We start from the raw sequence: 13,714 nt of genomic DNA, 5'->3' as shown, positions 1-13,714 counted from the left end.
TACCATTTCGCCGCCTGCTGAACTGGCCCCATAGCACAGCAGGCCCCTCAATAACACATGGCTGGGTGAACGGGATCTTCTGTTCTTTTCCAAATTAGATCTAGAGTAGCTTTCTTAATGCTTCTTCCTCCTTTAATTAAAAAAAAAGATTTTAGACTCATGTATTCTAGGGAAAGGGGGTAGGACATGGAGAGGGAGAAGGCAGGAGCCACACGTCTGCTCTTCAGAAGAATCTGCATCCACTCTGAGTCCCATATAGGGCGCTCCCGCGCACAGACAGCCTGCACACACCCTTCCTCTCCCTTTCTTGAACCAGAGCCCAGCTGTGAGTCACATCGTTTCTCCCGTGTCCCACTTTGCTGCATTAATACAAGTCTCTGACACAGGCTTGTCTCTTTTTTTTTGAAATAAAAACAATATGAACATGGAAGAATGTTTAAACTATTCAGAATGATATAAAAAGTCTATGGGTCCCCCGACCCATAGTTCCTTTCATCAAAGGAAGCCTTTGTTAACAGTCACTTACATATCCTAGGGAAAAAAACCCTGCGTAATACCAGCATAAATATATATTCTTTAAAAATGGGTCTGAACAGAATCATGGTAGGCATGTTATTCTGCAGTTTGTTAATATAATTTGGAAGTCTTTGCATATTAATCCATGCAGATCTACCTTGTTTCTAGTAACTGCATGGTGTTGCCTCGTACCGTGATGTATATACCCAACCCCACATTGATGGTTTCTTCCTGGGTTTTTGTTATGACAGTATTACAGTGAAGACCTATATACATCTTGGCATGTGCTGCAGTAAGACCTGTGCAACACATACCTGGCAGTGCACTGCAGGTTAAGGGGTGTGGGTATTAACAGTTTTGATAGATATTGCCAGATTGCCCTCTGAATGCTTGGACTGGCTCATTCTTCTAGAGTGTGTTTTCTTCCCAGCTTTTTATTTCAAAAAATGTTGGACATAAAAAAAAAGTCTAAATAAATTTAATGAATACACAAATGTCCTTCACCTAGGTTTATCAGTTACTGTGTTGCCACATGTATTGGTGTGCTAAGGCTGCCATAACAAAGTATAGAATGGGTGTATTAAACAACAGAAATTTATTTCCTCACAGTTCTGGAGGCTGCAAGTCCTGGGTCAAGGTGTCAGCAGGTTTGGTTTCTCCTGAGACCTCTCTCCTTGGCTTGCAGGTGGCTGTCCTCTCACTGTGTCCTCACATGGTCACCCCGCAGTCTCGGTGTGTGTGTACTAATCTCCTTTTCTTATAAGGACACCAGCCATGGTGGATTAGGGCCCACCCATGGACCTTGTTCTACTTTTATTACCTGTTTTAAGACCCTGTCTGCAAGTAATCACATTCTGCGGTCCTGGGGGTTAGGACTTATTCATGTGAATTAGGGGGGTGGGAGGAGGAATACAACTTGGCGCATAACACCATATTTGCTTCTCTTATTATATATTAATATAATTATAAATATTATGTAATTACTTGTATTTGTTTATAATTATAGTGTAATGATTTATAATTGCATTATAAGTTATGCCACTTATAATATATTTATTATATATAATTATCAAAAATAATGTATAATTTCCCCCCTAAACCACTTGAAAGTAAATTGTACCCATTCGGGTACTTTAGCATGTATCTCCTAAGAATGAGGACACTCTTCTTGGGTTATGTTTTGATGTCCTTTCTTTTATGCTCATGGGGACAGACCCCCCCGAGGAGGAGAACACATGAGCAGGCGGCGCTCTGGCCCTGCCTGTGGGCTCTCCCTCCAGATGGCTTGTCCCGGCCCAGCTCCCTTCACATCTCCTTCCTGAGCCCCCAGCCCCTCAGCCCAGAGGACGCTTGCAGAACCTCTGGGCCTCCCTCAACTCCTCCCTCAAGACTCTTCGGCCTTGTTGATGTTGTGGATCTGTCATGTGTCAAGGGGATGAGAGCCCTCCTCACAATTTCACCTGCTTTTTGGTCTCTCTGTCAAAATGTCTGTAAACACCAGACATTTCATTTCTGTGCATAGACAGTCCTTGCTTTGCAACCCAGGGGCTACCTGTATTTATTTAGAGAAGTAGGGCTTATTGATTGGCCACCCATTTCTCTCTCCCTGCCTTCCTCTTCCTGCATCCTCACTGCAGCTTGGGGCTCTGCCAGAAGTGTGTTCTTGCCTGCTACCATCGTGTCTGTTTCTTCCTCGGTACTTTTGTTTGGGAGAACATCACACATGCGGCCCTTGGCATTGTTTGTTTTAGTAGATAGAGTCCTTGTGGAAATAAGTCTGCCTAGGGCTTCAGTGGAGGACAAGACACTTAGAACTTTTTTGTTTCCTTCAGCGTAAACGGTTATGTCTCAGACCCACCTGAGGTGAAGATGTCAGTCTGGGGAGCCCGTTGCCATTCGACGTGGTCAGGCTGTTGCTGAATGAGCGTCCCGCCTCCACTGTCCTGTGCTAGGAGTGCCACTGCCTGGTGCTGGGACACAACCAGCATCCTTGCTCAGTCCTCTCCACCCCCAGAAACCCACCATCTACACAATTCAGAGCCGCTTTTCCGCCATTTCCACTGTGTCTTTGCCTCTGCTTAGGTCTCTTCCCTGGCTTTTCCTTCCCAGCAGGATTCATTCCAGACTCCTTGGCCTGGCGCTCAGGACGCTGCTCAACCTGTCTCCCTTGTTACCTGCTATATTAAAGCCAAATCAAATTATGCCACACACACTCTGTCACGTCATGTCCCTGTACCTGTCAGCTCATGGTGTGTGCTCTGTCCAGAAGGGCTGTTCTCTCCCCTCCCTGTTCCTTTTGCTAGCCTCGTCCCCGGTCCCCAGGACTGGGCTTGGCCACCTTCCTGACTGGTGCCTTTCCTCCAGGCAGGCAGGCAGGCGGGCTCCTGCCTTCACTCCGCCTCAGACTTATCTGTTCTCGAGCGCTCGCCACCCTTGCAGGTACATGTCTGCCCTCCCCTACAGCTGCCTCTGCCTTTTTCTCCACAGCGCCTGGCTTGAAGCAGGCACTCTGTGAACGTTTGGGTGGGTGGGCGGATGGATGGATTTGTTGTTGGATCCTGAACTTAGAAGTAGCTACACTCCCCTTTGCGGTTCCAGTCCCTGTCTGAGAGACCCTTGTCACAAAGAAGAAAATACAATTTTCCACATGCTGTGAGGAGCCATTCTTCCTAAGTAGCCAGTTCGGAAGAGTCCACTGGTCGGTAGCAACAGGGCCTCTGGGACCTTCATGGCTTCTTGCACATCATCCCATGTTAAAGAGCAAGTATCCTGACTCAGTGGTTTTAAACACTGAGTGTGCCAAGAACCCCCAGCTTGTTAAATGCACTTCGCTTCCTTATCACTGTAGAAAGGTACTGAATATCTGTCTTTTCTTTCAGTTAAACGCTTCAGAGAACCAAAGCATGAAAGACGTCCTTGGAGGATATGGTGCGTATTTAAATATTAACTCATTCCTAGAATGCTTTTGACTACTTGGGGTTTTTTTTGGTGGGGGGCGTGGAATGTGAGCAATTATACATAACATAAAGTGTTGAAATCCATTAGTCCACTTAATCATCGGGAACTGTGTATAATATGAAAGCACTTCTGTTTCTCCAGATAACTGTTGAGCCCACTATAGGGCTAGTGACAGCCAGATGGCGGCGATTCTGCCATAACTCTGCTGTCTAGTTTTAGGAGGTGGAAGATGATACAGAGGTATCAGTCCGTGCTGCAGGCTTTGTTAGTTGTGTCTGCCTGTTGTTAGACTATGTTAAATCTTTGGACTCTCTATGCATAAGCAAAAAAATAATCTAAATTTGGAGATAAGTCAAATGTACCGTGTAGATGCCCCTCTCCCCAAAACTAGTCTTTCTTAGTCCCAGGATGACCTTGTGGCAGCAGTTTTTCCTTCATAGAAATGGTGGTTAAAGCTTCAGACATAGCTTCCAAAGACAAAATTCCAAAAAAAATCACTTAGAAGGAGACAGCCAGCTCCTCAGGACAACATAATGCCCTCAAGAAGCCATCTTTCTTGCACCTGTCCTAACAATAGCTACTTTCCCTCCAGAGGAAACTTCCGGTAAATGTCTGTGGTAAAGGCCCCTTAATAAAATCATCAGCATATTCTTGATTGATCTTCAGTGCATTATTTCTCAATGTTGGTAATTCGTTTTTATTCTCCACCAGTTGATTCCTCTCAAGTCTGAGTATCTAGCTTAGGTGGGGGGCCTGGGGGAATGTGGAGTTGGGTTTTACACACAATCCCCTTTGGCAGCTCCTGCTTTGCCATGATTCTAGGAAATGATTTTCAGGCCTCAGTTGCAGGGTTGGTCTGGATAATCCCTAAGGTCTGTTCCAGCCCTGAGACCCATGCCTGTGTGCCCCTTTATCACCCCTGTCAGTGGCCTGGCCCAATTCTGAATGCCCAGCCTGGGAGGCCAAGAGAGGCGACCACAATCCAGAGGTTCCTCGACCACAGACTGTGAGTGGTCCCCAGGTGTTCATGGCCGGGGAGAAACTGAGGGCCCACGTTATCTCCACAGTGCTCCTGCCACCTGTCCCAAAGACTGCCAACTTTGTTTTTTCTTTTCTGAAACTCCTGTCCTCTAGTCCAAGGGTTGGCAAGCTATAGCCTGCAGGCCCAATCTGACTGCTGTCTGTCTCCATAAATAAAGTGTCAGTGGGTTGCTAGTGACTGGCTGCTCTTACAGTGCAGCAGCAGAGTGCGTAGTTGCTGCAGAGGACGATGGCCCGCAGCCTAAAATATCTACTCTCAGACCCTTTACAGAAAAGTTTGTCTGCCCCAAATGAGCCCGTAGTTTAAGTGGCAGCAGCTGAAGGTTGTTTAGGGTTCCAGAGGCAGTGCTGGATGAGTGCAAGTCTCGTTAAGCTTGCACATCATTCAGCTTGTGTGTGAAGTCGGTTGGGAGCTCTTTAAAGTAGAGGCACCTCGGACCCCATCCAAAGCTGTGTTCAAGCATTTTGTTTTGAAGTAACAAAAATGAAAAAGTGAGGGCTTCCCTGGTGGCGCAGTGGTTGAGAGTCCGCCTGCCGATGCAGGGGACATGGGTTCGTGCCCCAGTCCAGGAAGATCCCACGTGCCGCGGAGCGGCTAAGCCCGTGAGCCATGGCTGCTGGGCCTGCGCATCTGGAGCCTGTGCTCCGCAACGGGAGAGGCCACAACAGTGAGAGGCCCGTGTACCAAAAAAAAAAAAAAAAAGAAAGAAAAAAAGTGAAAACACACATTTTAAACGTGTTTCGTGTGTTTAAATCTGTGTTATTAATCAGTGGCCTTTCAGGGATGCAGTGTTACTATTTTGAAAGGGGGCTGAAACGCCAAGCCTGAGTTAGTCCCAACGTCCCAGGAAGAGGTGACTAGTAACTGGAAGTTTGGGGTCTCCCCAGTGGCTTTTTCCTGTTTCAGACTTACCATTTTCCCCAAATTGGTTATTACCCTCCTGTCAGAGTGATAACAAGTGCTGATTCTATTTTGTACAGGTTTTTAGACACTTCCAAACAAGCCATAGGAATGCTGTTCATCCACTTTGCAAATGTATACCTAGCAGATCTCACTGAAGAGGACCCTTGTTCACTGTAAGTGGCCCATATTTGAGTGCAAACATCACCTGCTCCTCCATGCCTTGCTTTCTGCTGCCAGTCATGTTCCCTCTAGCTTGGGGAGGGGGCAACTCCCCTTCGTCTCTGTGCTCATCTGAGAGATTGTTGTGTGCGTGCTGGGTGTTAAGGTTTTGCCCAGTGACAGTTGCCCTGTGCTCTGGCTTTCTGCTAATCAACCTAAGTTCTGTCCCTTGGCCTTCTAGTGCCCTTATGTCTCCCAGTTTCCAAGTAGCCCCTGGCAAAGCAGCATAATGCCCCGAAGGAGTGTCTGTGCTGGAGCAGTACACATAGGGGCTTCTCTGTGGTGTCAGCCATTCAGGGTCAAAGTCATTGTTGACCATTTGTTGACCATCATTGACCTCTTTGACCTGAAGACCATGGGTGGTTCTGCCTTGTCAGTGTAGTCAGTGTGCCTTCCACACAGCTCCCAAAGCTGTCTGCCTAAAACCCCAGTTGGGCCATGATACCTGTCGTCCTTGCGGACAGCACCCAAACAGTGCCACGCTTAGCAGATGGAGTAGAAGAGGATGCTCCCCTTCCCTGTCCTGGCTCCATCTGCTGCCTTCCTCGCTCAAAGTTAGTGCCCCAAGCCATGCTGGGCTGCTCCTGGTGGCCCTCAGCCCCACCAGCTGTCTCCTGCTTCTCTGCCGTTGCTCGCACTGCCCTCTGCCTGGAATGCCCCCCAGCCCTGCCGTGCCTCTGAGGGAGAGTGGGGTGGAGGCTGGTGAGTCCCTTGCCAAGAGGTTCAGTGTATATTTAAGACCATTTGGACTGGAAGTTTCCTTTAAGCGCCTCTTATTTGGTGACAGTGTGTAATTTTGAGATTTAGTTCAGGTCCCGATTCAGAAGGAGGTTGTAAAGTCTTCCCTCCCCAGGGATTTTTACCTTAAGACCTGGATAGGTTGTAATCTGTTAGGGTGTAGTCCCACAGCAGGGGACCGGAAGGGCGATCCTCCCATAGGGGAGTTGGTTGGGAAAGGGCCTTGTCCTTCTAACTCTTGAGCCCAGCAGCAGGCTTGTGTCATCCTCTGGTGGATTTTCTTGGTTGGCTGGGATATGCTGAGATCCAGCTGCTCACCCTGGAGGCACTGGGGTGAGGAACCCTGTCTCCTGGTGCCGCCTTGGTCACTGGTGGACTTTGACAAACTGAATCACAGCTGGGATGGAGAGGGGACTGCTGACGGATCTCGAGTGCTTAGCCAAAGGAGAAAAGGCCCAAAATGGAGTTAGGTGTGGTGAAAAGAGCCCTTGAATGGGAGGCCAGTCAGTGGGAAGGCAGCTCAACTTCCCTGAGCCTCTGTTTCCTCATCCAGATCCCCAGGATAACCATGAAGGTTTCATGAGATGATGAGTCCACGCAACGTTGGAAGTCATAGAGGCACTTGCCAATGAAGATGTAATAGCTCAATCAGAGGATATTGTCATTAAAATATAGGAAAGACACGTGAGCTCCAGCAGTCGGTTGAAGAGCTGTTGGAGGGAGACTAGGCAGGCAGAGCAGGCCTTGCCCCACAGAGTGGAGAGGTCCTGGCCTGTGGAAGAGCAAGTCCTGCAGCAGGATTCACTCCAGCCCCATCATCGGTGAATAGCCCTGTGACTTTTTACAAATGGGGGAAGGGTTGGGCTGGACCTGGGGCATCTTGGTACTCTACAGACCTAGAAGGGAAGCCAGTCAATTCAGGGAGAGGAGAAATGTACAAACAGGGGAGGGTGAACAACTTCCTGTGGCTGCAGGGGTGCCCCGTGCTGGGGATACTGCTCTGGGTGGCAGTTTGGCTTTTGTGACATCCGAGGGGCTATGATTCTAACAGCACATTTGTGTAGCACTTAATACGTGGCAGGCACTGTTCACGTATGTTGACTCGTTTGATCCTCGTAACAGCCCTGCAATATAGATACTTGGATTATCCTCATTTACAGTTAGAGAACTGAGGCACAGAGAGATTTATATAACTTAATTGAGTTCACACAGCTCAAGGGTGATGGGGCGGGGATTTGAACGCAGCCTGTCTGGCTCCAGGAACCACAGGATACCCTGTTGGCTGCCAGTCTCACCTGTGTTGAGTATAGAGTCTAGAGCTTTCTGTCTTTATTCCTAAGGCCTGGCACACAGTAGACTCGAATCAGTGTTTGGTGAGGGATGAATGAACTAATGCATGCATGTGTATCAGGTTCTCTTGATATTTTCAGGATGGGTCCCAGATGTCAGAACCACTTGAAACCAATGCAGTTTAAGCATCTGAGAGCAGCTTTAGCCTAGGGCCAGAGCTCAGCTGTGAACTTGGAGAAACTGCCTGGGAAGCAGTCGCTATGCTTTCTCTGGTCTGTGGTCTGAGAGTGACCCCTTGTGATTTTAAAGAGGAAGGGCAGGCAGGAAGAAAAGGCCGTCCCCTCCCTCTGGTTTTCTCACCACTCCAGGGCACTGGCAGCCACCCCTTTCCCCCCCTCAGCACATGCTCCCTCAGGTTTCAGAGTGCTGTGCATGTCACTGAGGCCGCTGAGGCTGGGCCTTGGGGTTGGGGCCATGGGCCTGCATAAAATGTCTCAAGCCTGAGCAACTCAGCAGTGCCGCAGTTGGTCTGTGGTATCCAGAGCTTCCCTAGGGGGGTTTCCTAGCCATGTGGCATCTAGAGGGCTAGCACCTGACCCCGTGACTGCTTGTCTCCTGCTTTGTCTGGAGAGCTGCAGCCTGTGTTCAGGGCCCTCGAGGGAGGGCCAGTGAGCCAGGGGCCTTTCCTTGGTGAGGGAAGGAGTGTGTGTCAGACAGATGAAAACAGACCCCACAAGAACGAGAGGTCAGGGTGGGCCTGCTCTTCTGACCCTCCTCTCCTTCCTCCATCATCTTGCCTTTTCCATGGGCGGTTAAGCTCTCTCTTTAGAAATATTTACTTGTGCTTGCTTCCATGGCAGGCTCTGAAGCACAGGGATGAGCAGGGGCCACGTGGCCCTGCCCTCTTTGGTCTAGGAAACCCCGGGGGCCATTTCCTGAACTGCTCTGCTGCAGCAGCACTGTCTCGGGGCCTTGGGAGGGCTGGGCCTCCAGGGAGTGAGCAGTTATGACACAAATTATTTTTATCGATTAAGTTCTGTTTTGCTACCGGCCTCCTTGGCTGCTTCCACGCACTCTGTCCCAGTCTTCGTTTGGCAGGAACACTTGAGGGCTTTCGGGTTTCTTGGTCGCTCCTCCACCCACTTTGAGCAGTGCAGCATCCCGGGGCGTGAGGCCTTCCTGGGCTCCTGGAGGTGAGCCCTGCAGCCTCTTGCACAGGCACACTGGAGGTTCCCACCTCCCAGAACAGGAGCAAACAGTGCTGGGTCCCCAGCCTTGACCTTGGCTCTGGAAGCACGTGGGCCCAGCTCCCTGGGTGGTGTTTCCTGATGGTGCCACTGTGCCCTCTCCTCACAGGTACCTCATCAACTTCCTCCTGGACGCCACCGTGGGCATGCTGCTCATCTACATGGGCGTGCGCGCCGTCAGCGTCTTGGTGGAGTGGCAGCAGTGGGAGTCCCTGCGTTTCGGCGAATATGGTAATGTACCACAGACGCTAGACAGGGCTGTGGAGGGAGCTTCCTGGAGGGGGCTCTGCTCCTTGCCCCGTACAGCCCTCCAGGCCAGTGGGTTCGGAGAAGTTTCAAGAGCTGGTGGCTGTGTCCTCTGTGTGGTGGAGAGGCTTGTTCTGGAGCCTGAGCTCCAACCTCCTGCCACATGCCCGAGGCAGGTGGGTGCCTGCTTCACTGCCTAGGCTCCTAGGAGACAGGAGACACCCTAGAGGCAGGGAGGGGCACAGCCCTCACCTGCAGGGCTATAAGGCCACCTCACTGTGCCACACTTCCCACCAGGCTCATACCACCTGCCCACCTCGCTAGAGAGATGGGAGGCGGCTCTCAGTTTGGGAGTTGCCCCTCTTTTTGCTGCATGTCTGTGCTTGTCCTGTCACTGGGCCATTCCACTACTGGGGCTCACAAGGTCAGGACTGGAGTGTCCATCCCCCCACCCCGGGGCCAAGTCACCTTGCTGACCGTGGGCTGCCCCCACCCCAGCATCTGGCATGTTTGGTCACCAGGGACACCAGGTGAATCCTCAACTCACAAGAGACACAGCTTGAAACAGGTGACCTGGGGATGCTGGCCCAGCTTTGACCCACTCCATCTTGTCATACCCCGTGGGATACAGCCTGGGTAGGAAGCTGCCTTCATGCTGGCTCTGGGCACAAATGCAGTGCCTTTTACTTGGTACCCCCAGAGAAACAGCTGGATGTGCCCTCAACGGGGCTGCTGGTGAGAGGGGCTTCTTTTGGCCTTGTCCCACTCTGGGGATTTAGCTGTCTCCCACCTTCACAACAGGCCTTGCTGTCTGGAGCCAGGAGCTCCCGTTCATGGGAACAACATCAGTGGAGCCTTTGCCATGAGAGGAGCACGTGGGATAAGAAGGAGTGATTCTGTGATGGAACGACTGTGGGATTCTGGATCCCACTCTCCTTTCCTGGTCACACTCCCAAAGAGCTCATGGCTCTGGGCCCGATGGCCGCTCACTCCTACATGGCTGAAGACTCACAAGGGACTGACATTTAAAAGGGGAGCCGGTTCGTGGAGCTGGCTGTGAGTGCCTTGGGTATTTCTAGAAATCTTAAGTAATTGTTTGTCTCCATTGACGGGAGATGAGCTCAGGGAAGGGCTTTTCTTAGCCTTGTTACTTGATGCCCGATGAGTCACTGACTTAAGATAGTGTCCGACACACAGCGTGTGCCCCTGTGTCTCCAGGGAAGGCAGCAGAGAAGCTCCAAGTCATTGACTCCTCAACTTGGAGGATGGAAATGGACCACAGCGCACATGGACCAAAGCAACATCATCCTCATTTTTAGGATAGGCATCCACAGGGGTTGAGTGACACAGGAAGCTCACCCAGACAGTGCATAGCTTGGAGGGCCTCTTGGCTACTACACTGAGATATGCAATCCTCCCACCATCTCCAAGAGCAGTGCTCATAGCTGCTTCTTTGCTGTTCAGATCCCTTCTGGAAGGCAGGGCTCTCGACTCAACTGTAGCTGAGCAGTGCTACGAGAGAGCCACTCATAGCCAGTCATGCCGCTCAGTGACCTGGGAGTGGAGGCCAAGTCTGGTCCTGATACGCTGGACATTATGGTACCACCTATTCCCAGCGTGTTTTGTTTGCATCCTTAAGAGAGATTGAAAGGAAGAAGACAGTGGTTGTTTAAACCTCTTGTTTCCATGCCACCCTCCTCTACCCACTTAGCCTGCCTCAGCCCCTGCCCTTGCGTCATCCCACCCCTGCCTTTGGGAACCCGAGTCTTCAAGCCAGGGTGTTTCCACGTGAAGCTACCCTTTATCAAGGACCATCTGGGTCCTCCGTCCGCAGGCTGAGGAAGGATAGTGGATGTCAGTTACCTGGTTTCTATTTCTGTCAATTTCTGTTGTTTTTTCTTGCGGCTAAAACAAATTACCACAAAACTAGTGGCTTAAAACAACACAAATTTATTATCTTACTGTCTGTAGTTCAGAAGTCTGACATGGGTCTCATGGACTAAAACCAGGGTGTCAGCAGGACTGGTTCCTTCTGGAGTCTCTAAGGGGAGAATCGGTTTCCTTGCCTTTTCCACGTTCTGGAGGCTACCTACATTCCTTGTCTCGTGGCCCCTTCCTCCATTTTCAGGGCCAGAAGATGCAGGTTGAGTTCCTCTCATATCATATCGCTCTGACCTTCCCCCACCTCCTTCCACTCTAAAGTGCCCTTGTGATTACATTGGGCCCACCTGGATAGGCCAGGATGCTCTCTCTTAGCTGATCAGCAGCCTTAATCCACTTGCAGCCTTGAGTCTCTGCCATGGTAGCGCTATAGTCACGGGTTCTGGGGATTAGGTTATGGGCATTATTCTACCTATTGCACCTGTTAACCGGCCCATCCACTTGAGGCAGTAGTTCCAGGTAGGCCACAGAGCTCTCTTCTCAGGTGAGAGAAGAAAAAGGGCTTGTTTTCTAGTGTTTCCATGGTCCCTAGAAGAGAAGGTGAACTTGCTAACAAGAACATGGGCCGTGGGGAATAGACCACACAGCCCTGAGGGGCGAGACAGGGTCCAGGGAGTACGTGGTGTCTGCAGTCTGAAGACCAGGCTGCTCTTCCTTAGGCAGAAGCCCTGAAAACGAGGTCTCTGTCCTTTGGGCACCAGTGGTGTGTGGGCTTTGCTGCCCGCCCCTGTCTCTGTGCTCCGTCCAGAGGCCTCTCTAGATACAGACGTGTTCCGTCCTCTTGGTCCCATCCATCCCTGTGGTTTATCCTGAGGACATAATCCAACAAAAACAAACACCCACGTACCTCAGTGTGTCCAGTGTGGTAAAAAGCAGAGCACGCGAGAATGCCTGGCTTGTCTGTCCTTAAAAGACAAGGCTGTGGACAGACTCTCAAATGAAACAAACCAGAAAAACCAGCTCATGTGCGCTCACTCCAGCTGTGGCTACGAGGGCTGGATGCTTGGAGGAAACGGTGTGTGAGAGTGGGGTCACATGTGACTTTTTACTTTTTTTTCCACCATGTATTTATTTATCTGTTTGTTTATTTATTTTTGGCTGCCTTGGGTCTTTGTTGCTGTGCACGGGCTTTCTCTAGTTGCGGTGAGTGGGGGCTACTCTTCGTTGTGGTGCACGGGCTTCTTGTTGTGGAGGCTTCTCTTGTTGCGGAGCATGGGTTCTAGGCACGTGGCCTTCAGTAGTTGTGGCGCACAGGCTCAGTAGTTGTGGTGTACGGGCTTAGTTGCTCCGTGGCTTATGGGATCTTCCTGGACCGGGGCTCGAATCCGTGTCCCCTGCATTGGCAGGCAGATTCTTAACCATTGTGCCACCAGGGAAGTCCTCACCGTGTTTTTAGACTTTCCTACTCAAGCATCTACATGAAAAACAGAGGCAGCTGCCTCTTAAGTTGTGGCTCTGAAACTCAGAGAAGTGGAATTCAGGGGGCAGTGTGAGGCCCCCTGAGAAAGAAAAGCATCTCTTTTTTTCTGTCGGCCACTTAAAACTTGGAGCAAATGAAGTGAGCATGCTCTGAGCAAGTATATTTTCTTTTGATATTAAATGTTAACTCGTTGTGTTGACTTTCGAACACACTAGTCCCAATTCAGACTAGATTGGGATTCAGTCCCAATCCTACCAAGTGCTTCTGTCTGACTGTCCCCGTTTCACTTAACAGTTTTTAACAAGTATTTTCAGCTGCTGTTTTTGAGGACTTTCCTCAATAACATCAGGTAGTTTACCGAAAGGATTACAAAACTCCATTAAAAATCTGGTTAGGGGAGATTGCACTTCTGAAATGGCTTTTTGGCTCAAATGTGAAAGTAAATAGGATACCGCAGAAGAGGCAGTGACGTCTTTCTGCATGTTTTCTGTGCACTTCTCCAGAGGTTTTCCAGAAAAGGGAATGGCCTGGGGTTGTGTCCATTATGGTTGCTGGAAGGTGTCCACTGGGTTTCCACCACATACAGCTGGCAAGGCTGCGGGCCTCCGGCACCCATGCTGGACAGGGATTGCTGCAGAAACTGCAGAATCAAATGAGAAGCCGGATGTTCCTCTAGAGGCCAGATTCTCCTCACAGCCTGGATTGGGGCCTTTGTCTCCCCTGCAGTGTTACTCTCTAGCCCTCTCCGGGCCAACGTGGTCACACAGCTCCGGCAGGGCTTCCAGAGTGGCCCCTGGCGGCGTCCCCCCACCCCCCGACTCTCCCCTTGGTCTTCTGCTCTGGAGGTGTTTGTGGCTCCCAGTGACTCACCCATCCCTTGGGTTCTGCCTGTCACTGAGGATGTAGGATGTTCCCTGGAGGGGTCCTCCACCCTTCATCAAGTCCCTTTTGAAACTTTCTGGAGGCACTGAGTGTCCCCCAGTGTGGACTGTTGGATTCCTGTGATTCCTGTGCTGTTTCTCAAGCACAGTGACCAGTGGGATCACAGATGGACCTTTGTCACAGCCCCTCCTCACCTTGGAGGCTCCTCTCTTTTCTTCCATGTCCCCAGCCCAAGGTGTTTTGGGGTGCCCCCCTAGACAGAGTCTGAATTTCCCCAGAGTCAGGTTTCTGCTTTCAGGGCTGAGGGCAGCA

The 13,714-nt window shown here is 50.5% G+C and overlaps 1 protein-coding gene across 1 annotated transcript in view; it reads left to right on the top strand.

The window, feature by feature from the left end:
* STIMATE (STIM activating enhancer) overlaps window positions 1-13,714 on the top strand; it is a 50,252-nt gene that overhangs the window by 30,711 nt on the left and 5,827 nt on the right. The window contains exons 2-4 of the mRNA XM_007451880.1: window positions 3,396-3,444; window positions 5,497-5,592; window positions 9,023-9,144. Coding sequence (XP_007451942.1) covers window positions 3,396-3,444; window positions 5,497-5,592; window positions 9,023-9,144 — 267 coding nt within the window. The remainder of the gene's footprint in view (window positions 1-3,395; window positions 3,445-5,496; window positions 5,593-9,022; window positions 9,145-13,714) is intronic.

Source organism: Lipotes vexillifer, unplaced genomic scaffold, assembly GCF_000442215.2.
Source record: "Lipotes vexillifer unplaced genomic scaffold, Lipotes_vexillifer_v1.1 scaffold500, whole genome shotgun sequence".
In the NCBI taxonomy this organism is placed as follows: domain Eukaryota; kingdom Metazoa; phylum Chordata; class Mammalia; order Artiodactyla; family Lipotidae; genus Lipotes; species Lipotes vexillifer.
The sequence above is the reverse complement of the archived record's forward strand: the minus strand, read 5'-3'. Positions and strand labels throughout refer to the sequence as shown.